Source organism: Heterodontus francisci, chromosome 24 (genome assembly GCF_036365525.1).
Source record: "Heterodontus francisci isolate sHetFra1 chromosome 24, sHetFra1.hap1, whole genome shotgun sequence".
Classification (NCBI taxonomy): Eukaryota; Metazoa; Chordata; class Chondrichthyes; order Heterodontiformes; family Heterodontidae; genus Heterodontus; species Heterodontus francisci.
In genome coordinates this window covers 43910854-43937038 of record NC_090394.1, presented here as the reverse complement: position 1 = coordinate 43937038, position 26185 = coordinate 43910854, and the positions used below count along the sequence as shown (strand labels likewise).

Below are 26185 nucleotides of genomic sequence, written 5' to 3'. Positions count from 1 at the left end.
CTAATAACCCTTGAGAAGGTGGTGGTGAGCTGCCTTCTTGAACCACTGCAGTCCATTTGGGGTAGGTCCACCCACAGTGCTGTTAGGAAGGGAGTTCCAGGATTTTGACCCAGCGACAGTGAAGGAACGATGATATAGTTCCAAGTCAGGATGGTGTGTGACTTGGAGGGGAACTTGCAGGTAGTGGTGTTCCCATGTATTTGCTGCCCTTGTCCTTCTAGTTGGTAGAGGACACGGGTTTGGAAGGTGCTGTCTAAGGAGCCTTGGTGCATTGCTGCAGTGCGTCTTGTAGATGGTACACACTGCTGCCACTGTGCGTCGGTGATGGAGGGAGTGAATGTTTGTAGATGGTGTGCCAATAAAGCGGGCTGTTTTGTCCTGGATGGTGTTGAGCTTCTTGAGTGTTGTTGGAGCTGCACCCATCCAGGCAAGTGCAGAGTATTCCATCACACTCCTGACTTGTGCCTTGTAGATGGTGGACAGGCTTTGGGGAGTCAGGAGGTGAGTTACTCGCCTCAGGATTCCTAGCCTTTGACCTGCTCTTGTAGCCACAGTATTTATATGGTTACTCCAGTTCAGTTTCTGGTCAATGGTAGCCCCTGGGATGTTGATAGTCGGGGATTCAGCGATGGTAATGCCATTGAATGTCAAGGGGAGATGGTTAGATTCTCTCTTGTTGGAGATGTTCATTGCCTGGCACTTGTGTGGTGCGAATGTTACTTGCCACTTATCAGCCCAAGCCTGGATATTGTCCAGGTCTTGCTGCATTTCTACACGGATTGCTTCAGTATCTGAGGAGTCACGAATGGTGCTGAATGGTTGTAGTAGGGGATAGCATAGTTAGGGGAATAGATACTGTTCTCTGCAGCAAAGATAGAGAGGCCCGAAGGCTGTGTTGCCTACCTGCTGCCAAGGTTAAGGACATCTCTTCTGGGCTGGAGAGGAACTTGGAGTGGGAGGGAAAAGATCCAGTTGTTGTGGTCCACGCAGGTACCAACGACATAGGTAGGACTAGGAAAGAGGTTCTGCTGAGGGACTATGAGCAGCTCGGAGCCAAATTAAAAAGCAGAACCTCAAAGGTAATAATCTCCGGATTACTACCTGAGCCACGTGCTAATTGGCATATGGTAAATAAGATTAGAGAGGTAAATGTGTGGCTCAAAGATTGGTGGGGGAGAAATAGGTTCCGATTCACGGGACACTGGCATCAGTACTGGGGAAAGAGAAAGCTGTTCTGTTGGGATGGGCTTCACTTGAACCATGCTGAGACCAGTGTCCTGGCGAATCTTATAACTAGGGTTGTAGATAAGGCTTTAAACTAACTACTGGGGTGTGGGGGTGGGTTCAATTGAAGGCAAGTTTAAAAAGTCGAAAAGTAATGAGAGAGCAGAGGTGCGGGGCAGTGAAGGAACATACATTAATCAGAGAGTGACAGGAAGGGACAGAGAATACGAGCACAAGAGTACAGCAGAAATTAGAACCAGAGTAGGTAAAAATGGTAAAAAGTCAAAACTTAAGGCACGTAGCATTTGTAACAAGATAGATGAGCTGACGGCACAGATAGAAATAAATTAATATGATTTGATAGCTATCACTGAGACATGGTTTCAGGATGACCAGGACTGGAATCTAAACGTTCAAGGATATTCAATGTTCCGGAAGAATAGGCAGAAAGGAAAAGGAGGTGGGGTAGCTTTGCTATTAAAGGAAGGGATCAGTGCAGTTATCAGTAATGATTTTGGTGTAATAGATCGTGATGTAGAATCAGTTTGGGTGGAAAAAAGGAATAGCAAGGGAAAGAAATCACAGGTGGGAGTGGTCTATAGGCCCCTGAAGAGTTGCCTCTCTGTAGGACAAGATATTAATCAGGAAATAATGGAGGTGTGTAAAAAGGGCACTGCAATTATCATGGGTGATTTTAATCTGCATATAGACTGGATAAATCAAATTGGCAAGGGTAGCATGGAAGACAAATTTGTAGAGTGCCTCAGGGATTGTTACTTAGAGAAATATGTTGCAGAATCTACCAGGGAACAGACTATTTTAAATTTGGTATTGTGTAATGAGGTAGGATTAATAAGAGATCTCATAGTTAAGGATCCTTTAGGGGGAAACAATCATAACATGGTAGAATTTCAAATTCAGTTTCAGGGTGAGCAACTCAGGTCTCAAACCAGCGTCTTCAACTTAAACAAGGGCAATTACAAAGGTATGAAGAAAGAGTTGTCTAAAGCGGGCTGGGAAGATAGACTACAGGGGAAGTCAGTGGATGAGCAGTGGCAGACTTTTAAGCAGATATTTCATAACACTCAGCAAACATTTATTCCAGTCAAAAGGAAGGACTCAAAGAGAACAATGAACCACCTGTGGATAACAAAGGAAGTTAAGGAGAGTATCAAATCAAAAGCAAAGGTGTACAATGTGGCGAAAATGAGTGGTAGGCCAGAGGATTGGGAAGTTTTTAGAAACCAGCAGCAGATGACTAAAAAACTATAAAGAGGGAGAAAATTGATGATGAGAGTAAATTGGCAAGAAATATAAAAATGAACAGTAAGAGCTTCTATGGGTATATTAAAAGGAAGAGAGTAGCTAAAGTAAGTGTGGGGCCCTTAGAGGATGAGACTGGGGAATTAATAACAGGGAACAGGGAAATAGCAGATAATTTAAACCAATATTTTGCATTGGTCTTCAAGGTGGAGGACACTATAAACATCCCAACAATAATAGATGAACAAGGTGTAAATGGGAGGGAGGAACTTGTAACAATCTCTATAATGAGGGAAAAGGTGCGAGACAAACTGATGGGATTAAAGGCAGACAAGTCGCCAGGACCTGATAGCCTGCACCCAAGGGTTTTAAAAGAAGTGGCTGCAGAGATAGTGGAGGCATTGGCCATAATATACCGAAACTCATTGGATTCCGGTAGGGTACCAGTGGATTGGAAAACCGCTAATGTGACGCCCCTATTCAAGAAAGGAGGGAGACAGAAAGCAGGAAACTATAGACCAGTTAGCTTAACATCTGTCATTGGGAAAATGCTACAGTCCATTATTAAGGAAGAAATAGCAGAACATTTAGAAAAACAGAATGCAATCAAACAGAGTCAACATGGTTTTATGAAAGGGAAATCATGTTTAACAAATTTGTTGGAGTTCTTTGAGGATGTAACAAGCAGAGTGGATAAAGGGGAACCAGCAGATGTTGTGTATTTGGATTTTCAGAAGGCGTTTGATAAGGTGCCACATAAAAGGTTATTGCACAAAATAGGAGCTCAGGGTATTGGGGGTAATGTGTTGGCATGGATTGAGGACTGGCTAACACACAGAAGGCAGAGAGTCAGGATCAATGGGTCTTTTTCAGGTTGGAAAGCCGTAACTAGTGGGGTGCCACAAGAATCGGTCCTAGAGCCTCAGCTATTTACTATCTACATTAATGACTTAGAGGAAGGGACAGAGCGTATCCAAATTTGCTGACGAAACAAAAATAGGTGGGAAGGCATGTTGTGATGAGGATACAAAGAATCTGCAAAGGGCTATAGATAGGTTAAGTGAGTGGGCAAAAATTTGGCAGATGGTGTTCAATGTGGGAAAGTGTCAGGTAATCCATTTTGGTAGGAAGAATAAAAATGCAGATTATTATTGAGATGGAGAAAGACTACAAAATACTGCAGTACAGAGGGATCTGGGTGTTCTTGTGCATGAAACACAAAAGGTTAGCATGCAGGTGCAGCAAGTAATTAGGAAGGCGAATGGAATTTTGGCCTTTATTTCTGGTGGGTTAGAGTTTAAAAATAGGGAAGTCCTGTTACAACTGTACAGGGTGGTGAGGCCACACCTGGAGTACTGCGTACAGTTTTGGTCCCCGTATTTAAAGAAGGATATACTAGCATTGGAGGCAGTTCAGAAAAGGTTCACTAGGCTGATTCCTGGGATGAAGGGGCTATCTTATCAAGAGCGGCTAAACAGGTTAGGCCTTTATTCATTGGAATTTAAAAGAATGAGAGATGATCTTATAGAAACATATAAGATTTAAAGGGGGCTCGACAGTGTAGATGTTGAGAAAATGTTTCCACTAGTGGGGGAATCTCGAACTAGGGGACATAATTACAGAATAAGGGGGCACACATTTAAAACTGAGACGCGAAGGAATTTCTTCTCTCAGAGGGTGGTGAATCTCTGGAATTCTCTGCCTCAGAGAGTTGTGGAGGTTAGGTCACTAAATGTATTTAAGGAGGAGGTAGATAGATTTTTGAAATCTCGGGGAGTCGAGGGTTAGACAGAGCAGGTCCGAAAGAGAAGTTGAGGACTGGACAGATCAGCCATGATCTTATTGAATGGCGGGGCAGGCTTGAGGGGCTGAATGGCCTACTCCTGCTCCTATTTCTTATCTTCTTATGTTCTAATTATAGAATGGTGGACTTTAATTATACGAATATAGTCTGGGATAGTAGTAGTGTAAAGGACAGAGATTGGCAAGAGTTCCTAGATTGTGTTCAGGAGAATTTTCTGCAGCAGTATATTTCCTGTCCAATGAGAAATGAGGCACTGCTAGACCTGGTTCTTGGGAATGAGGTGGGCCAGGTTGATCAAGTGTCAGTAGGGGAACATTTAGGAACAGTGAACATTGTTTAGGTTGGCTATGGAAAAGGACAAGGAACAATCCAGAGTAAGAATAATTAACTGGGGAAAGCCAACTTCACTGGGGTCAGAATGGATCTGATCCAGATAAATTGGAATCAAATCTTGGCAGGCAAAAAGGTAACTGAAGAATGGGCTGCCTTTAAAAAAGATAGTTCGGGCACAGTCAAGGTATAGTCCCATGAAGAGGAAAGGTAGGGCAAACAAATCCATATCTCCCTGGATGACGAAAGAGATAGACATGAAGATAAAGAAGAAAAAGTGTGCTTATGACTGATGTCAGGTGGATAATACAACTGAGAACCATGCGGAATATAGAAGGTTCAGAGGGGAAGTGAAAAAGCAAAGAGAAACAAAGAGAGAGTATGAAAGGAGACTGGCAGCTAATATAAAAAGGAATCCAAAAGTCTTCTATAGGCTTATTAATTGTAAAAGGGTGGTAAAAGGAGTGGGGCCAGTTAGGGACCAAAAAGGGGATTTACGCATGGAGGCAGGTAGGGGATTGGTGTTGGCTGAGGAGGTATTAAATGAATACTTTGCATCTGTCTTTACCAAGGAAGTTGCTATGCAGGTCATGGTGAAAGAGGAGGTAATTCAGACACCTGAAGGCTTTAAAATTTATGAGGAGGGGACATTGGATGGGTTAGCTGTACTTAAAGTTTATAAGCCCCCAGGTTCGGATGAGATGCATCCAAGGATACTGAGGGAAGTGAGTGTGGAAATTACGAAGGCACTGGCCATAATTTTCCAGTCTTCCTTAGATTTAGGGGTGGTGCCAGAGGACTGGAGAATTGCAAATGTTATACCCTTGTTCAAAAAAGGAGTAAGGACAAGCCCAGCAACTACAGGTCAGTCAGCTTAACCTCAGTGGTGGGGAAGCTTCTAGAAAAAATAATTTAGGACAAAATTAATAGTAACTTGGGCAAATCTGGGTTAATTAGGGAAAGCCAGCACAGATCTATGAAGGAGAAATCGCGTATAACTTGCTACCGTTTTTTGATGAGATAACAGAGAAGGTTGATCAGAGCAATGCAGTTGATGTGGCATACATGGACTTCCAAAAAGCATTTGATAAAGTGCCACACAACAGACTTGTGAACAAGGTTATAGCCCATAGAATAAAAGGGACAGTCGCAACATGGATACGAAACTGGCTGAGTGATAAGAACAGACAGTAGTGGTTAATGGATGTTTTTTGGGCTGGAGGAAGGTTTGTAGTGGAGTTCCCCAACAGTCAGTGTTAGGACCATTGCTGTATCTGATATTAGTGATCTAGACCATGAAAGCTACTTCTGATAAAAGAAATCATGTTACTTTATATCGAAAAAATATGGATAAAGGCAAACTAAATATGTAGCTATTATAATTACATTATACTATTATGTTTAATATGTAGGAAAACTGATCTCAACTTTATTTCAATGTGATACTTGACACTGCATGGTCGTGATCACTGTACTTGCCAGTGTCCAGAAGCCCGGTAGCGGGTTCATTGAGCGGTTGATGTCCCGTTTAGCAACATCATCTCCCCTAGAATCTACCTCCCTTGGCAGTCTCATTGGAAATTGTTGGGCTTGACTAGGCTGAAAAGTACTTGGGGTTAAACCCAGCAGCTTTCATCAGAACATAAAAAGTCACAGACCTGAAATGTTAACTCTGTTTCTCTCTCCAATGATACTGCCAGACCTGCTGAGTATTTCCTGCATGATCTGTTTTTATTTCAGATTTCCAGCAGCTGCAGGATTTTGCTTTTATTCTTATTGTGGGTGTTTGAGGGCTACACTGGTTGTTTATGAAGTCTCCCTGCCCACCTGCCGCTCCATTCCTCTTCTGCACTCAGCAGTGTTTCACCTGCTGCGGATCTGACACGACCTCCTCCGCCCAGCTTCAGCACCCACACACTCCAGTTACCGCTTGAACTACGCACGCTCCAGTCACCATCGGCTCTACGAACACTCCAGTCACCATCAGCGAGCTACTAGTAGCTCGTGATCAACATCCTGATCTAGACCATAATGGGCAGGGCATAATTTCAAAATTTGTGCATGATACGAAACCTGGAAACATTGTGAACTGTGAGGATAGTGTAGAACTTCAGAAGGACATTGATAGGTTGGTAGAATGGGTGGACAAGTGGCAGATGAAATTTAATGGGGGGGTGTGGCATTGTTAATCAAGCAGAGTATTACAGCGACAGAAAGGACGTTTGAGGACTCGTCTACTGAGGTAGTATGGGCCGAGGTTAGAAACAGGAGAGGAGAGGTCACCCTGTTGGGAGTCTTCTATAGACCTCCGAATAGTTCCAGAGATGTAGAGGAAAGGATAGCGAAGATGATTCTCGACAGGGGCGAGAGTAACAGGGTAGTTGTTATGGGGGACTTTAACTTTCCAAATATTGACTGGAAATACTATAGTTCGAGTACTTTAGATGGGTCAGTTTTTGTCCAGTGTGTGCAGAAGGGTTTTCTGACATAGTATGTAGACAGGCCAACCAGGGGCGATGCCACATTGGATTTGGTACTGGGTAATGAACCCGGCCAGGTGTTAGATTTAGATGTAGGTGAGCACTTTGGTGATAGTGATCACAATTCGGTTAGGTTTACCTTAGCGATGGGCAGGGACAGGTATATACCGCAGGGCAAGAATTATAGCTGGGGGAGAGGAAATTATGATGCGATTAGGCAAGATTTAGGATGCGTAGGATGGGGAAGGAAACTGCAGGGGATGGGCATAATCGAAATGTGGAGCTTATTCAAGGAGCAGCTACTGCGTGTCCTTGATAAGTACGTACCTGTCAGGCAGGGAGGAATTTGTCGAGCGAGGGAGCCGTGGTTTACTAAAGAAGTTGAAGCGCTTGTGAAGAGGAAGAAGGCGGCTTATGTTAGGATGAGATGTGAAGGCTCAGTTAGGGCGCTTGAGAGTTACAAGCTAGCCAGGAAGGATCTAAAGGGAGAGCTAAGAAGAGCAAGGAGAGGACACGAGAAGTCATTGGCGGATTGGATCAAGGAAAACCCTAAGGCTTTCTATAGGTATATCAGGAATAAAAGAATGACTAGAGTTAGATTAGGGCCAATCAAGGATAGTAGTGGGAAGTTGTGTGTGGAATCAGAGGAGCTAGGGGAAGCGTTAAATGAATATTTTTCGTCAGTATTTACAGTAGAGAAAGAAAATGTTGTCGAGGAGAATACTGAGATTCAGACTACTAGGCTAGATGGGATTGAGGTTCACAAGGAGGAGGTGTTAGCAATTTTTGAAAGTGTGAAAATAGATAAGTCCCCTGGGTCAGATGGGATTTATCCTAGGTTCTCTGGGAAGCCAGGGAGGAGATTGCAGAGCCTTTGTCCTTGATCTTTATGTCGTCATTGTCGACAGGAATAGTGCCGGAAGACTGGAAGATAGCAAATGTTGTCCCCTTGTTCAAGAAGGGGAGTAGAGACAGCCCTGGTAATTATAGACCTGTGAGCCTTACTTCGGTTGTGGGTAAAATGTTGGAAAAGGTTATAAGAGACAGGATTTATAATCATCTTGAAAAGAATAAGTTCATTAGCGATAGTCAGCACGGTTTTGTGAAGGGTAGGTCGTGCCTCACAAACCTTATTGAGTTTTTCGAGAAGGTGACCAAACAGGTGGATGAGGGTAAAGCAGTGGATGTGGTGTATATGGATTTCAGTAAGGTGTTTGATAAGGTTCCCCATGGTAGGCTATTGCAGAAAATACAGAAGTATGGGGTTGAAGGTGATTTAGAGCTTTGGATCAGAAATTGGCTAGCTGAAAGAAGACAGAGGGTGGTGGTTGATGGCAAATGATCATCCTGGAGTTCAGTTACTAGTGGTGTACCGCAAGGATCTGTTTTGGGGCCACTGCTGTTTGTCATTTTTATAAATGACATGGAAGAGGGCGTAGAAGGGTGGGTTAGTAAATTTGCAGATGACACGAAGGTCGGTGGAGTTGTGGATAGTGCCGAAGGATGTTGTAGGGTACAGAGGGACATAGATAGGCTGCAGAGCTGGGCTGAGAGATGGCAAATGGAGTTTAATGCGGAAAAGTGTGAGGTGATTCACTTTGGATGGAGTAACAGGAATGCAGAGTACTGGGCTAATGGGAAGATTCTTGGTAGTGTAGATGAACAGAGAGATCTTGGTGTCCAGGTACATAAATCCCTGAAAGTTGCTACCCAGGTTAATAGGGCTGTTAAGAAGGCATATGGTGTGTTAGCTTTTATTAGTAGGGGGATCGAGTTTCGGAGCCACAAGGTCATGCTGCAGCTGTACAAAACTCTGGTGAGACCGCACCTGGAGTATTGCGTGCAGTTCTGGTCACCGCATTATAGGAAGGATGTGGAAGCTTTGGAAAGGGTGCAGAGGAGATTTACTAGGATGTTGCCTGGTATGGAGGGAACGTCTTACGAGGAAAGGCTGAGGGACTTGAGGTTGTTTTCGTTGGAGAGAAGGAGGAGGAGAGGTGACTTAATAGAGACATATAAGATAATCAGAGGGTTAGATAGGGTGGATAGTGAGAGTCTTTTTCCTCGGATGGTGTTGGCAAACACGAGGGGACATAGCTTTAAGTTGAGGGGTGATAGATATAGGACAGATGTTAGAGGTAGTTTCTTTACTCAGAGAGTAGTAGGGGCGTGGAACGCCCTGCCTGCAACAGGAGTAGACTCGCCAACTTTAAGGGCATTTAAGTGGTCATTGAATAGACATATGGATGAAAATGGAATAGTGTCGGTCAGATGGTTTCACAGGTAGGCGCAACATCGAGGGCCGAAGGGCCTGTACTGCGCTGTAATGTTCTAAATTGTTCTAAGAAGTGTGAAGTAATTCAGTTTGGTAGGAAGAAGGTGAAGATACACTATAAAGGGTGCAATTCTAAAGGGGGTGCAGCAGCAGAGGGACCTGGGTGTATATGTGCCTAAATCATTGAAGGTGGCAGGATAGGTGGAGAGAGCAGTTAATAGAGCATACACCATCCTAGGTTTCATTAATAGGGGCAGAGCGTAAAAAAGCAAGAAATTTACGTTAACCCGTATAGAACACTGGTTCGGCCTCAGCTGGAGTATTGTGCCCAGTTCCGGGCAGCTTTAGAGAGTGCGGCAGAAGAAATTCACCAGAATGGTTCCAGGGATGAGGAACTTCAGTCACATGGATAGATTGGAGAAGTTGGGACAGTTTTCCTTAGAGAAGGTTGAGAGATTAGATGGAGGGGTTCAAGATAATGAGGGGTCTGGACAGAGTAGATAGGGAAAAACTGTTCCCATTGGTAGAAGGATTGAGAACAAGGCGGCACAGATTTAAGGCAATTGGCAAAAAAAGCAATGGCGACATGAGGAAAGGCTTTTTCACACAGTAAGTGGTTAGAATCTGGAATGCACTGCCTGAAAGTGCAGTGGAGGCAGGTTTAATCGAGGCATTCAAGAGGGAATTTGATCATTATCTGACTAGGAAGAATGCACAGGGCTACGGGAAGGCGCTGGGGGAGAGACAGTAGGTAAATTGCTCACTCAGAGAGCCTGTGCAGACACGACAGGCCGAATGGCCTCCTTCAGTGCTGTAACAACTCTGTTTCTGTGAATGCTTCACAGATATCGTGCATTTAGCCGTAACTTTTTTTTCCCTTTTTCCCTCTTAAGCTGTCTGTCCCTTCTTCATACATTCCATTTTTACCCAAATCATCACTCTGCTCTGCAGCCTTGACTTTTCTCGCTGCTTTTGAATTTACCCTTTCCTCAATCCCTCCTACCCCCACTTTATTAGTTTAAATCTCTATTTCCCTCGTTAATGAATTTGCCAGGAAACTGGGCCCAGCCCAGTTTAAAGTGAAACGCATCCCAATGGAACAGCTCCTTCTTTCCCCAGTACAGATGCCAGTCCCCCATGAATCAAAATTCCCACACCACTCTCAGCCATGCATTTAACCTTCTAATTTGTTGCCCCTATGTCACTTTGCACATGGCTCAGGTAGAGATTGTTACCTGTGAGATTTTGTGTTTTAATTTCGACCCTAACTCCTCAAACTCTTCCAGTAGAACTTAATTCTTAGTTCTACCTATGTTATTGGTTCCAACATGGGGCACATCAAATGAATTTTCCCCCTCCTTCTCCAAACCTGAGATGTCGTCTTTAACCCTGACCCAGGTAGGCAACACAACTTTCCAGACTCCAGGTCATGACTGCACAGAACAGTATTTATCCCCTGTGACTATACTATGCCGTACCATTATCTCATGTCTTTTCACATTCCCCACTTGAATGGTGTCCTGTACCATGGGCCATGGTCAGTTTGCTCATCCACTCTCCAGATTTTTCCCTCATCCACAGATGCAGCAAGAAACACATACCTGTCGGGTAAGGGCAAAGGCTCCTCCAGCACTGCACCTGGATTCCACTTATCTGCCTGACTAGGTGTAATTGGTCCCTGGATTTGGAATTATAGAGGGAACAGAGGCCTGGGGAGTGAAGGCATAACAGGTAAACCAGTGCCACCCGGGGAGGATAAATCAGCAGGCACACAAGAATATTTTGTACGAATCCTTTATTACCTCTCTAAAGACACACATGGACACAAGACTGTGTAAACAATGGGAATGCAGCACAGACCGTACCGGATGGGAGTCCAGCCCGCTTCCTGGTGGAGCATATGACCCCAACATTCTCAAATGCACCCTCCACATCTGGGTAAACAGCAGAAAACAAACAATATTCCTCTCTTTAAACATTGACAATGAATGGAGATGGCATTATTATTTGGACTAGTATATTATGCAAAGTATAAAAGTTTTAGCTTTTTACAGTATTCAGAATATCAGCTTCTTCCTTATTAAAATAAAAGCAAGTTTATTTTTTCTTTATATTTTATCATAAACCATCAAAAATACAAATGGTCAGTCGGGACCCTGAAACTGGTTTGGATCAAGCCGAGTCAGCAAGTACCTGGCTTAAGTGACCAACATTCATTTCCACAACAGGGGACAACCATACGAAGCAAGGAAAAAAATCTGGGACTGGAGGAGAGGGAAAATAAACAAGGCGCAGTCATCAGATGGTTCCTGATGGAAAGAATACATTGGGACTTTATAAAACAAAGGCCCAATTTAAAATCTGGTAATTTTAACAAAAAACACAAAGGACTTGCTGAGCCATTTCCCTGCCATCTTCTGTCGTCCATTCCACAACCCGCTCTGGCTCGCACCTATGTTGGTGTAAACCGTCGGGCCTGGGCACGAATCCTCTTGTCATACTCCAAACGGTTTTGGCTGTAAAAGGAGCGAGAACAGATATTGCTCACAGCCCACTATGAACCGTGCAAAGCAATAAAATCTACTGAATGGGACAAAAGTGAGGCCCTGTTAAGTGAATAGGTTCGGCCAGAGGCAATTATTTAAAAAAAAAATCACAGAACGGTTACAGCGCAGAAGCAAGCCATTCAGCCCACTGTGTCTGCACCGGCTCTCCGAAAGAGCAATTCACTCAGTACCATTCCCCTGCCTTCTCCCTGTAACCCAGTACATTCGTCCTTTTCATTTAACAGTCCAATTCCCTTTTGACTTCTTCAATTGAACCTGCCTCCACCACACTCTCAGATAGTGCATTCCTGGCCTTATCCTCACATCGGTTTTGCTTCTCTTACCCGTTACTTTAAATCTGTGCCCTCTCGTCCTTGATACTTTCAAGAGTGGGAACAGTTTCTCTCTACCTACTCTGTCTAGACCCTTTATGATTTTGAATACCTCTATCAAATCATCTCTCAGCCTTCACTTCTCCAAGGAAAATATTCCAAACTTCTCCAATCTGTCTTCATAACTGAACCATTCTTGTGAATTTTTTCTGCACTCTCTCCAATGCCCTCACATCTTTCTTAAAGTGCGGCACCCAGAACTGGATGCAATACTCCAGCTAAGGCCGCACTAGTGTCTTTTAGAAGTTCAACATAGCTTCCTTGCTATTGGATGCCATGCCCCTATTAATAAAGCCAAGGATACTGTATGCTTTATTAACCACGCTCTCAAACTGTTCTGCCGTTGATGATTTATGCATATATACACCCAGGACTCTCTGCTCCTGCACCCGCTTTAGAATTGTACCCTTTATTTTATGTTGTGTCTCCTTGTTCTTCCCACCAAAAATGAACCACTTCACATTTTTCTGCATTGAGCTTCATCTGCCACCTGTCCGTCCATTCCATCAACTAGTCTACGTACTTTTGCAGTTCTACACCATCCTCCTCACAGTTCACAATGCTTCCAAATTTTGTATCATCCGCAAACTTTGAAATTGTGCCCTGTACATCAAGGTCTAGGTCTTTAATATCAGGAAAAGCAAGGGTCCCAACACTGACCCCTGGGGAACTCCACTACAAACCTTCCTACAGCCTGAAAAACATCCATTAACCACTACTCTTTGTTTCCTGTCACTCAGCCAATTTCATATCCATGTTGCTATCATCCCTTTTATTCCATAAGCTATAACTTTGCTCACAAGTCTGTTGTGTGGCACTGTATCCACTGCCTTTTGAAAGTCCACGTACACCACATCAGCATTGCCCTCATCAACCCTCTCTGATACCTCCTCAAAAAACTCCAGTAAATTAGTCAAACATGATTTTCCCTGAAGAAATCCACACTGGCATTCCTTAATTAATTCGCATTTGTCCATGTGACCATTAATTTTGTCCTGAATTATTATTTCTAGAAGTTCCCCACCACCGAAGATAAACTGACTGGCCTGTAGTTGCTGGGCTTATCTTTGCACCTTTTTTTGAACAAGTGTGTAATGTTTGCAATTCTCCAGTCCTCTGGCACCACTCCCGAGTCTAAGGAAGACTGAAAAATTATGGGCAGTGCCTCCGCGATTTCCATCCATCAGTATCCTGGGAGGCATCACATCCGGTCGTGGTGCTTTATCCACTTTAAGTACAGACGGCCTAATACGCCCTCATCAATTTTAAACCCTTCTAGTGTTTGAATTACCTCCTCCTTCACGATTACCTGGAATGCATCTTTTTCCATGGTAAAGACAGATGCAAAGTATTCACTTAATACCTCAGCTGCGCCCTCTGCCTCCATGCGTAAATCCCCTTAATGGTCCCTAATCAGCTCCACTCCTCCTTTTACCATTTATATGTCTATAGAAAACTTTGCGATTCCCTTTAGTGTTAGCTGCCAGTCTCTTTTCATGCTCTCTCTATGCTTCTTTTATTTTCTTTTTCACTTGCCCTCTTGACTTTCTATATTCAACCCGGTTCTCAATAGTATTTTCTACCTGGCATCTGTCGTAAGCACACTTTATCTTCTTTATCTTAATCTCTACCTCTTTTGCCATCCAGGGAGCTCTAGATTTGTTTACCCTGAAAGCCATTCAAGTGGAGGGGAAAAAAAGGAATATAGTGGTAGTTGGGGGACAGTATGGTTAAGGGGATTGACACTATTCCCTGCAGCAAAGAGCAAGAATCCAGACGGCTGTGTTGCCTGCCCAGTGCCAGGGTTCGGGACATCTGCTAAGGGCTGGAAGGGAACTTACAGTGGGAGGGGGAGGATCCAGTTGTCGTGGTCCATGTAGGTACCAACGACATAGGCAGGACAAATAAAGTGGTTCTGCATAGTCAGCATGAGGAACTACACACCAAATTAAGAAGCAGAACCTCAAAGGTCATAATCTCTGGATTATCCGAGCAACGTGTAAATTGGCATAGGGCAAAGAAGATTAGAGAAATTAATGTGTGGCTCAAAGACTGGTGTGGTAGAAGTGGGTTCCGGCTCGTGGGGCACTGGCACCAGTACTGAGGAAAGTGGTGGCTAGCCCTCCAACTTTTCCTATCTTCCTGTCCTTCCTAAATACCATGTTACCTTCAGTTTTGGGACGGTCTACACCTGAATCGTGCTGGGGCCGGTGTTCTGGCGAGCTGCATAACTAGGGAGGTAGAGAAGGTTTTAAACTGAATAGTGGGGGTAAGGCATCAAATTTGGGAAGATATGGTAAATCAGGGAGTAGAGACAAGGCTAGAGAGAAAGGTATTAATATGGGAAATGATAAATAGACCGTGACAGGAAGGGACAGGGCGTACAAAATCTAAGAGTAAATCAAAAGATAAGGCTAGAGGTTACAAAAATAATAAAAGGACAAAACTAAAAGACTCTGTATCTGAATGCAGGTTGTATTCGAAACAAACAGATGAACTGAGAGTGCAAATAGAAATAAATAAGTACGATCTGATAGCTATTACAGAGACATGGCTGCAGGATGACATAGATTGCGACCTGAATATTGAAGGTAACATGGTATTTAGGAAGGACAGGAAGATATGAAAAGGTGGAGGGCTACTCTGTTAATTAATTATTAGCGCAATAGAGACGGATGACCCAAGTTCAGGAGACCAGGATGTAGAAGCAGTTTGGGTACAGATGGGACATCATAAAGACAAGAAGTCACTTGTGGGAGTGGCGTACAGGCCACCTAACATTAACCACACTGTAGGACAGGGTATAAAGGAAGAAATAATGGCAGCTTGTCAGAAAGGTACAGCGATAATTATGGGGGATTTTAAATCTACATATAGACTGGAAAAATCAGATGGGCAGAGATAGCCTAGATGAGTACATAGAATGTTTTCAGGATAATTTATTGGAACAATACATTCTAGAGCCAACCAGACAACAGGCTATACTCAACCTGGTATTGTGCAACGAGATAGGATAAATTAATGACCTCATAGTTAAGGCGCCCCTAGGTTGTAGCGATCATAATGTGATTGAATTTTACATCCCGTTTGAGGGAGAGAAGAGTGGGTCCAAGACTAGTATTTTAAACTTAAATAAGGGTAATTATGAGGGCATGAAAGCAGAGTGAGCTAAAGTAAACTGGCAAATTAGGTCAAGGGATAGGTCAATTGAGATGCAGTGGCAGACATTTAAGGGGATATTTCAGAATACACAGAATAGATACAATTCAACGAAAAAGAAAAATTCCAAAGGTGGGACCTGCCATCCGTGGTTAACTAAAACAGTTAAAGATAGTATCAAACTTAAAGAAAAAGCCTATATTTGCGCAAAGATGGCAGGCAGGTCAGAAGATTGGACAGAATATAAAAAACAGCAAAGAATGACTAAAAGATTGATAAGGAAGGTAAAATTAGAGAACGAGAGAAAGCTAGATAGAAATATAAAGAGATAGAAAGAGTTTCTATAGATATTTTAAAAAGTGTTAAAGTGAGTGTTGGTCCTGTAGAAAGAGCATCTGGGGAATTAATAATGGAAATTAAGGAGATGGCAGATGAATTGAATAGATATTTTGCATCCGTCTTCACTATTGAGGATACAAGTAACATCCTAGTATTAGCTGCAAGTCAGGAAATGGAAGGGAGGGAGGAACTCAAGAAAATTACTATCACCAGGGAAGTGGTACTGAACAAATTGTTGGAGTTGCAGGCTGACAAATCCCCAGGTCCTGATGAACTTCATCCTGGGGTGTTAAAAGAAGTTTCTAGTGAGATAGTTGATGCATTAGTTTTAATTTTCCAAAATTCCCTAGATTTGGGGAAGGTTCAGTTAGATTGGAAAATAGCAAATGTAACTCCTTTATTCAAAAAGGGAGGGAGATAGAAAGCAGGAAAGTACAGGCCTGTTAGCTTAACATCTGTCTAAGAGAAAATGTTAGAAGTCATTATTAAAAATGTTATAGCAGGGCACTTTGAACAATTCAAGGTAATCAGGCAGATTCAACATGGTTTTGTGAAAGGGAAATCATGTTTAACCAATTTATTGGAGTTCTTTGAGGGAGTTACATGTGTTGTGGATAAAGGGGAACTGGTGGATGTATTGTACTTCAATTTCCAGAAGGTATTTGATAAGGTGCCACATCAAAGGTTATTGCAGAAAATAAAAGCTCATGGTGTAGGGGGTAACATATTGGCATGGATAGAAGATTGGCTAGCTAACTGGGTTAGTATAATTGGGTGGTTGTTGGTCGGCACAGACTCGTTGAGCCGAAGGGCCTGTTTCAGTGCTGTATCTCTAAATAAAAATAAAAAATAAATAAAACAGGAAACAGAGAGTAGGCATAAATGGTTCATTTTCTGGTTGGCAAGATGTAATGAGCGATCTGTGCTGGGGCCTCAACCTTTTACAATTTATATAAATGACTTAGATGAAGGGACCGAAGGTATGGTTGCTAAATTTGCTGATGCCACAAAGATAGGTAGGTAAGTAACTTGTGAAGGAGACATCAGGGGGCAACAGAGATACAGATAGGTTAAGTGAGTGGGCAAAGACCTGGCAAATGGAGTATAATGTGGGAAAGTGTGAAATTGTCCACTTTGGCAGGAAGAATAAAAAAAGCACATTATCTAAATAGTGAGAGATTGCAGAACTCTGAGATGCAAAGGGATCTGGGTGTCCTAGTGCATGAATTGCAAAAGGTTAGTATGCAGGTACAGCACGTAATTAGGAAAGATAATAGAATGTTATCGTTTATCGCAATGGGAATTGAATAAAAAAGTAGGGAGGTTATGCTTCAGCTATACAGGACATTGGTGAGACCACATCTGAAGTACTGTGTACAGAACTGGTCTCCTTATTTAAGGAAGTATGTAAATGCGTTGCAGGCAGCACAGAGGTTACTAGACCAATACATGGAAAGGGCGGGCTGTCTTACGAGGGAAGATTGGACAGGCTAGGCTTGTATCAGCTGGAATTTAGCAAAGAGGCGACTTGATTGAAACATATAAGAGCCTGATGGGTCTTGACAGGATAGATGTGGAAAGAATGTTTCTCCTTGTGGGAGAAACTAGAACTAGGGGTCACTGTTTAAAAACAAACGGTTGCCCATTTAAGACACAGAGGTGAGGAGAAACTTTTTCTCTCAGAGGGTCGTGAGTCTTTGGAATTCATTTCCTCAAAAGGCAGTGGAAGCGGCCCAGAGTCTTTGAATATTTTTAAGGCAGAGGTAGGTGGAAATGTGGAGTATGGAAATGCGGAGTAATCAGTTCAGTCATGAACATATCGAGTGGCGGAGCAGGCTCGAAGGGCCAAGTGGCCTACTCCTGCTCCTAATTCATATGTTTGTACCTTTCCCTCTTTGAGGGAACATACCTTGACTGTGCCCGAACTCTCGCTTCTTTGAAGGTAGCCCATTGTTTAGCTACCGTTTTTCCTGCCAACCTTTGACTCCAATTTATTTGCCCCAGCTCCATTCTTAACCAGTGAAGTTGGCTTTCCCCCAGTTAATTATTCTTACTCTGAATTGTTCTTTGTCCTTTTCCATAGTCAGCCTAAATCTTGTGACACAATGATCACTGTCCCCTGAATGTTCCCCTACTGATACTTGATCCACTTGGCCCACCTCATTCCCAGGAACCAGGTCTAGCAGTGCCTCCTTTCCCATTGGACTAGAAACATATTGCTGTAGAAAATTTTCCTGAACACATGCTAGGAACTCTTGCCCCTCACAGCCCTTTACACTACTACTATCTCAGTCTATGTTTGGATAATTAAAGTCCTACCCTATAATTTTTGCACCTCTCTGTAATTTCTTTGAAAGTTTGTTCCTCCACGTCCTTCCCAAAAGTTGGTGGCCTATAGAGAACACCGAGCAATGTAACTGCACCTTTTTTGCTCCTTAGTTCTAGCCAAATTGATTGTCCTTGACCCCTCTAGGACATCCTTTTTCTCCAGCACTGCAACATTCTCCATCTTTTTTTCCCCTTTCCTATCTTTCCTGAACACCTTGTAATCAGGGTTATTCAATACACAGTCATGTCCTTCTTTGAGCCAGGTCTCTGTTATAGTCACATTTCTACATGTCAATCTGCGCCTGTAATTTACCAATGTTATTAACAACACTCCGTGCATTCACAGACGTGCACATTAACTCTGATTTAGATTTTATTACTTTCTCCCTTACTCTGACCCCACCTAATAACTTACTGTCCTCTACTCTGGTGCTATCTATCTCTTCCAGTATTCTGTGCACCTTGGTATCCCTCTGATATTTTCTCCTGGTTCCCACACCCCTGCCAATAGCACTAGCATATTGCCCCAGCTCTGTTCAGCAAACCAAAGGCAGAAAAGGGGCCAATTTTTGTTAAGAAACCCTAACCTAGTCCAGCACACCTCTCACTGGTGGGTCAGTGCTGCTAGCCTTCTTTTTTACAACACTCAGTCCCTTCCTTTATAGTGTTTCAAATTTTTCTCTTAAATAAACCTCACTGGGCCCTCAATGAGCAAGCCAGATTAGGGAAAAAAATATTCAACATGTAATTAAACTATAAAAGGGATCAAGTCCCAGTGTATTAACAATTGGATACTTGCCAATCATCCACAGTCCAGCACTACCACACTCTGCTATACATACAGAAAAAGTGAACTTGCTAGTGAATTACTGGACAAGAGCTTCAACACTCACATCAGACCTCACCCACTTCCTCCCCCCAGGCCTCATGCCCAGTCTGATATTAGCCCCCCATACTCACTCACTCCCTTTGAACCAAACACATTTACAGCACATCAGTGAGAAGAAATCCAGACTTAATGCAATATGAACAATACTGCATTTATACAATAGCCCTTTTACATTCACACTGATGTAAAGGGGAAAGAGCAGATTGAACATTCAATGTGGCCAGCTCGGGAGAATGCTTGGACTATTCCAGTGCAGCACCTTACCATGTTCTAAAAATGTGGGCTCTTAAACTGCATTCAATGGCTGCTTTTTCAACATAATCAACAAAAACAAACAAGAGAAAGGCTGTGTATGAGACAATTGCAGGTATGGAGTTCAGCTGGCAGCATTTCAGATAAATGCCATTTCAGATTTTCAAGTCTGGATCCCATGAATCCCTAAGGGCACAGCTCAAAATGCACAACAAAAATCTCCTCATATTAGCAATAAAAACACTGGACTGTCAATCTGCTAACATTTCTGGTGTGCTGCCAGATTTTTGGTTATGTCACACCCAACTCCTGAGACTCCACATGGCCAAGTTTGAAAACTACCACTGTACCCAGCAGCACAGAACTGCATGTGTACAAATAAAGAACTGATGCTTACCAGTAGATCGTGTAGGCTTCTGCTTGAGCTGGGTCCTGAACATTTGGTTCATTTAGAAGTTCTTGAATACCTAATAATATCTGGGGGAATAAAAGTAAACAAGGAAGCAAAACGTGAACACTTTACATGACCCCAAAAAGACAACTCCCCTGGAAAGGATGGAGAAAGAACAAAGAAAGAAAATAGAGAAGTTTTTTTTTCCTGAACATCAGGTTTCTGGAGTCCAGGGGAACTGCTAACTGTTGTTAATATGATGTTAATCCTATCACCTGAGCTCGTCACTTCTAAACAAAGCTTTGAAGACTTGGGTTTGAAGTACTACAAAGCACCTGATCATATCTCTGAACCTGAAAGGTACTTCATGTATGAGGAATTACCTGACATGCAATCAGTTATGTTTGCAAACCTGATGAATACAGTACACAAGCAGCAGCAAGCTGACTGATAAGTTCATTGTTTTGCAGTTACTGAGGGAGGAACGTTGGTCAGGCTTCTCTTTTGAGAAGCACCTCTCGATATCAGGTATAGCCATGGAGACCAGGAAGATGTTGGGTCTGTATTGTTAGCTGATCTGAGCAGTGCAGCAGCTTGGGTAGGGAAAAGGAGCAAAATAAAAAGTTCATTGCCATCCATTGTAACCTGCTGGCAAGGGCAGGATTAGGTCCTGTTGCAATCCTTTGCCACAAGCAGATATCCCAATGACATGGAGAACAGCTACTTAGGAGGATATCAGAGGAGTCCCAGTTAGAGTTGGCCTCACGAAAGGAAGGGCAGCATACAGAGGAAAATAAACTGCTGAATTCCAATATCAGTCATTTAACAGACAGAGAGAAGGTCTGAAGGTTGGGGTTCTAGAGGTTGGGGGAACAGCTAACTGTTAGTTAACATGTTAATAATCCCATCACCTGAACCGTACTGGGACCAACTGACTGGGGGTTGAGATACCCTACAGTGTATGAGACTATTGCAGGTGTGGAGTTGAGCTGGTAGCATTTCAGATTTTCAAGTCTGGATTATCTCTCAATCCCACCAGTAGGAAACAGATCAAACTTCTAAATTGGCCGTGAGTAACAATTAGTGAAAGTGCTCCCTGCAGAGTTGCAATTAAACCCCTCGCCGCATCCTGCTTCACACCAAGCTGACCTGTTTGATGGTGATTGCTGGCCTCCAGTCCTTCTCCTCTTCTAGGATGGACAGACACACAGTTCCCGAAGGATACACATTCGGATGGAATATTGGTGGCTCAAATTTGCCTTAAACAAAGAGCAAAAATTTAAAAAGCACTGGAGTATTGGAGGTAATTAAACGGATTGAATACAGTTCCGCCATCCCACGTGCATGAACAGCGTGCGTCAGTCACCGAACCTACATACAATGTGGCTCTTTTGTCACTAAGCTCAGTTTCCATCCAGGTGCAATACACTTAATTCACGAACAAGAGATCTGCAATCGTCAGCATTGTACTGCATTGTAGTACAGTATACTGTTTAATTCAGAGATGTAAATTACAAATTTGAAACCATCCAAATAAAATATCCCCATGTGATGTTTCATTTAAATTGGTTGGAGTCATAGCCAGTACAAAGGAGGAGGTTGTGATTGAAGGCCAAACATCTCACCCCCAGGACATTGCTGCAGGAGTTCCTCAGGGTCTTGTCCTAGGGCCAACCATCTTCAGCTGCTTCATCAATGACCTTCCCTCCATCATAAAGGTCAGAAGTAGGGATGTTTGCTGATGACTGCAGTGTCCAATACCATTTGTGACTCCTCAGATACTGAAGCAGTCTGTGTCCACATGCAGCAAGTCCTGGACACCATTCAGGCTTGGGCTGATACATAGCAATAACATTTGTGCCACACATTGACCATCTCTAACAAGAGAATCTAACCATCTCCCCTTGACATTCAACGGCATTACCATCACTGAATCCCACACCATCAACATCCTGGGGGGTTACCATTCACCAGAAATTTAACTGGACCAGCCATAGAAATACTGTGGTTACAAAAGCTAAATTCTCACCACAACATCAAAGCAAAACAAAGTGAATTAACAGTTCAGATGGAATTTCTCCACACACAACACTGTGATAGTAACGTATGCCGATTGTTCTACAGGCTGTCCTGGAACCAGCCGCCTTACACTACATTTCATATTATTTCTTTTACACAAGGATGGCTTCCTATTACAGATACTTACACTTTGGTGGTGAAGAGGGATAGTCATCCTTAAAAATCACCCGGAGTTTAAACAAGCCTCCTTCCCAAGTTGTCTGTTGGTGTAAAAGGCAATGTGATTTTATATCATAAAATGTTTATTGGACTAATTCTGTGCAATGCGGCCTCGGCTGTTTTACTTACCCCTTTTTTTCCTGGAACAGCACACTCCCAATTCATCAGGTTCATCGTGCCATCTGGATTCTTCACAGGCACAGCCACAAAACCCTGCACAAGAGTCACAAGAACTTACAACACAAGTATTGGTACTGAATTCACAAAAGCAGTGCTGTGAACACAGCCCCCCTCAGATACCATGCAATCCTGTGTTCCAGAGACACTGACCCTTAAATACCATCACGCCCCATGCAGCAAGGGCACTGACCCCCTCAAATATCACCCAGCCCCTCAGATCAAGGGCAATAACCCCTCAAATACCACCCAACCCCTCAGATCAAGGGCACTGACCCCTCAAATACCACCCAGCCCCTCAGATCAAGGGCAATAACCCCTCAAATACCACCCAACCCCTCAGATCAAGGGCACTGACCCCTCAAATACCACCCAGCCCCTCAGATCAAGGGCACTGACCCCTCAAATACCACCCAGCCCCTCAGATCAAGGGCACTGACCCCCTCAAATACCACCCAGCCCCTCAGATCAAGGGCACTCACCCCTCAAATACCACCCAGCCCCTCAGATCAAGGGCAATGACCCCTCAAATACCACCCAGCCCCTCAGATCAAGGGCACTGACCTCTCAAATACCACCCAGCCCCTCAGATCAAGGGCACTGACCCCTCAAATACCATCCAGTGCCTAAGATCATGGGCATTGACCCAAAATACCATCAGCTCCACACACCAGACACTTGCCATTTCATGACATCATGCCATCCGTCTTTCTTTTAACTGCACCCCAAGAAGCAGTTTGGCTGTGAACCACTCAGGGGCATTCTGTAGCTGTGGAAGGCATTGTATGAATCCAAGTTCTTTCTTTGTGGTTTAAAAAATAAATCTACATCAAGGGGGGGCACATTGGCGCAGTGGTTAGCACCGCAGCCTCACAGCTCCAGGGACCCGGGTTCGATTCTGGGTACTGCCTGTGCGGAGTTTGCAAGTTCTCCCTGTGTCTGCGTGGGTTTCCTCCGGGTGCTCCGGTTTCCTCCCACATGCCAAAGACTTGCAGGTTGATAGGTTAATTGGCCATCATAAATTGCCCCTAGTATAGGTAGGTGGTAGGGAAATATATAGGGACAGGTGGGGATGTGATAGGAATACGGGATTAGTGTAGGATTAGTATAAATGGGTGGTTGATGGTCGGCACAGACTCGGTGGGCCGAAGGGCCTGTTAAAGTGCTGTATCTCTAAACTAAACTAAAGTGTCATAGGAGCAGACATTGTCTGCTGTCAGAATACAACCCCTTGTAAACATACGTACAAATGGATGGTCTTTCCTCCATGCTTTTCTTTCCTGTGAAAGACGTTTCAGGGCGATCCCTGACATCTTCTCAGCCCCTAGGATTGGGGGAAAAAGGCAGATGGTGAGAGGTAGGCTTATCCTGACTATTCTACATTACACATGAAAGCAAGGCTGCTGCACTGAACCATTTATAAAGTGCTATTCAAAGCTGTGGAGAAGATCAGCAGGAAATTCACAGACATGCACTTGATGACAAGGACCAGTGGGAAGGGACCGTTGCACCAGCATATCATATCAGAGGCTTGGACAAGGCTTGGTAATGATGGCTCCCCCAGTTGAAAAACCTGCAGATGCTCAGCGGTGATTGAGTGCAGTACTTTGGGTACTGGCAATCAAAAGGAAGCACGCCCGGCAGGAAACCACAGTCACTGGTGCATGTTTTTAGAGAAACAACCCCCAACTGGTGACCGATTTTCAACAGAAATACTTGCTTCGTTGCCACATAGCATGAGTCCCCCACAAGCCCCTAATGAACTCTGTCTAAAAAGGTGCAGGTCCTGTCTGGTTACACCGGAGTGTCTCAGCTTTGTAACATTCGGGTACCTACATCCCAGGTAAATATCGGACTGTGGCAGAAAGCCACGTGAAAGTGAGGTGAGCACTCAAAATAACCATTCAAACCAATTAGAGAGGATCTGTGACAATGCCTCTTCGCCAGTATTTACACGGGACGTGTGGACCTGGACTGGAATCAATAAAGCCCACCCCGGAGAATTCGAGATGAACGGACAGCTTTACAAACCAGAGACCACAGGTATGCTCCCAGTTGATCACACTCAGAGTGGGTGTAGTAAAACTGGCTTCAGCAAACCGGGATAATGAGAATTGCTGCTCCAGATCACTATCCAAAGATCCCGGCCGGAAAATGCGCGCCTAGCGCCAGACTGCAATGCCCCCATTGCCGAATATCCTACAAGTCAAAGCTCAGAAGTGAAACAGAACCCGAATATCACCGCTGTAGGCAGATCTCGAAGGGTGGGGAAACGCTGTCAGAAAATCCAGTACCGGGACTCCGGGTTAACCAAGTGCCAAAAGCGGGAAATTCTAGTCTCCGGCAGCGCGAGGCCGCAGGCTCGGCGAACAAATCCCTGGGGGTAAGACAGCATCGTCGGACGAGGCCACATCTCAGATTGCAGGCCTTCCGGTACAAGACGGATGGAGCCAGTGCGGGGCTCAGGCCCAGGAGTAGGCCTCGACCCAGGCCCCGAGCTAGAGTTTTACCTGCGGCCTTTTCGCGGTTCTGGTTCTTCCGGCTCGAGCCGCACTTCAAACTGACCTGAAGGACCCCGTGAGCAGGTGGCCGGCGCCGCGCCGGATCATAAGGCTGAAGCCTTCTGTCGCTGTTCGGGGTTACCAGCACCTTGGGCCGAGCTCCTTGCCTTCCTGCTCCCGGCCTAACCTGGGTGGATCTGCAGCCGGACAGGAAAAATAAACCCGAGCCTGGACCTTTGGCCCTCGCCAAATAATTTCATTGAGGCATTGTGCTAGTCACCTAAACTAAACCAAGCATTTCCGGTCCGAGACCTTCCTAATGACAAGCAGAATATTGCAGATGCTGGAAATCTGAAATAAAAGCAAGAAATGCTGGATATACTCAGCAGATCTGCGGAGAAAGAAACAGAGTTGACATTTCAGATCCGTGACCTTTCATCAGAACCTTTCTAATTAGCCCTGCAAGCTATGACCCCAGCTAGACCTCTGACCCCCTGCCTGAAATCAGGGCGGAGCCACCATTCAGTGACATTCCTCTCGACTCATGTCCCAGAAACTCCACCTTGGGCCACAGTTCTATTAATTCGCCTAATTGTGCACAATGGATTGCGAACATAAGCTTTCCCGCATCTTGGCATCTGCCAAGAAAATAACTGCCCAAGACAGCAAGGAGAACACAGCTGAGCAAAATAGGGGTTCAAGACTAAGGTGCTGAAAGTGGCTGGCCAGTGTAGCTCGACGTGGTGGGGGTTCGGGAGCTACCGTGGGTTGTTTCCATTGTTGCTGAAACAGTTTGAGACCTTTCTGAGACAAGGGGTTGGATGTTAGCATCTGCAGCTTAGAAACACGCCATTCGGTTCAACGGATCTGTGCCCGTGTTCATTCACCTTCCCACGCTGCCCCCTTATCCCCTCCATTCTCTGCTCCCTCATGTTGCCTCCCCGTAATGCAACAATACTCCGCTTCAACCAATCCATTTGTCAGCACTATTCCATATTCTCACCATTATGTAGAAAGAAACTTCTAAATTCGTGATTTGATCCGTTTGTGGCTATCTATATGCTCCCTTGTTCTAAACTCAAGTGGAAACAGTTTCTCCATAGCTGTCCTACAAAAAATATCAATTTTAAAGACTTCTTAAGAAGTCTCTTTTCCAGATAATAATGCCCCAGCCTGAAAATAAATGAGATAAGGGGATTTAAACTTCAGCTGATCCAACTCAGCGGTGTGTATCCTATCCCACACTGTCCCGTTCACCCATCACCCCAGTGCTCCCTGACCTACACTTCTGGTGCATACAACACATCAACATTTAAATTCTCAGACTGCTTATCTGACATCCAGTACTGGCTGACCAGAAATTTCCTCCAATTAAATACTGGGAGGACTGAAGCCATTGTTTGCGATTTTCCCCCCTCCAAACTCTATTCCTTAGCTAACTATATCCCTTGCTCTGGCAAGTCTGAGATTAAGCCAGTCTGTTCTCAACCTTGGTGTCACATTTGACCCCAAGATGAACTTCCAACCTCATATTCGTATCATCACTAAGATTGTCAATTCCCACCTCCATAAAATCGCCCAGCTTTGCCCCTATCTT

At 44.1% G+C, this 26185-nt stretch overlaps 1 protein-coding gene across 5 annotated transcripts; it reads right to left on the bottom strand.

Moving 5' to 3' along the window:
* Positions 1-11156: 11156 nt before the first annotated feature.
* Positions 11157-25023, bottom strand: LOC137383354 (SUMO-conjugating enzyme UBC9-A-like). Of its 5 annotated transcripts, none has more exons than XM_068056086.1 (7): positions 24598-25023; positions 23335-23411; positions 22040-22123; positions 21879-21951; positions 20822-20931; positions 19679-19758; positions 11157-11310 (listed from the first exon to the last, which is right to left on the bottom strand). In XM_068056086.1, coding segments are annotated over exons 2-7 (414 nt in total). In that variant the 5' UTR covers positions 23401-23411; positions 24598-25023; the 3' UTR covers positions 11157-11309. The 5 variants fall into 5 exon arrangements, with proteins under 5 accessions (XP_067912187.1, XP_067912185.1, XP_067912183.1 ...); XM_068056084.1 differs by lacking the exon at positions 11157-11310 and adding an exon at positions 11731-11892 and having other exon boundaries at positions 24653-25023; XM_068056082.1 differs by lacking the exon at positions 11157-11310 and adding an exon at positions 11731-11892 and having other exon boundaries at positions 24598-25022.
* Between the last annotated feature and the right edge of the window lie 1162 nt (positions 25024-26185).

Bases quoted from the DNA above. Each gene is read 5' to 3' on its own strand.
- LOC137383354 (XM_068056084.1), bottom strand. From the start codon at position 23,400: ATGTCAGGGATCGCCCTGAAACGTCTTTCACAGGAAAGAAAAGCATGG. The intron at 22,124-23,334 runs GTACGTATGTTT...ACTCTTGTGCAG, and splicing joins GGAGGAAAGACCATCCATTT to GGTTTTGTGGCTGTGCCTGT. The intron at 21,952-22,039 runs GTAAGTAAAACA...TTACACCAACAG, and splicing joins CTGTTCCAGGAAAAAAAGGG to ACAACTTGGGAAGGAGGCTT.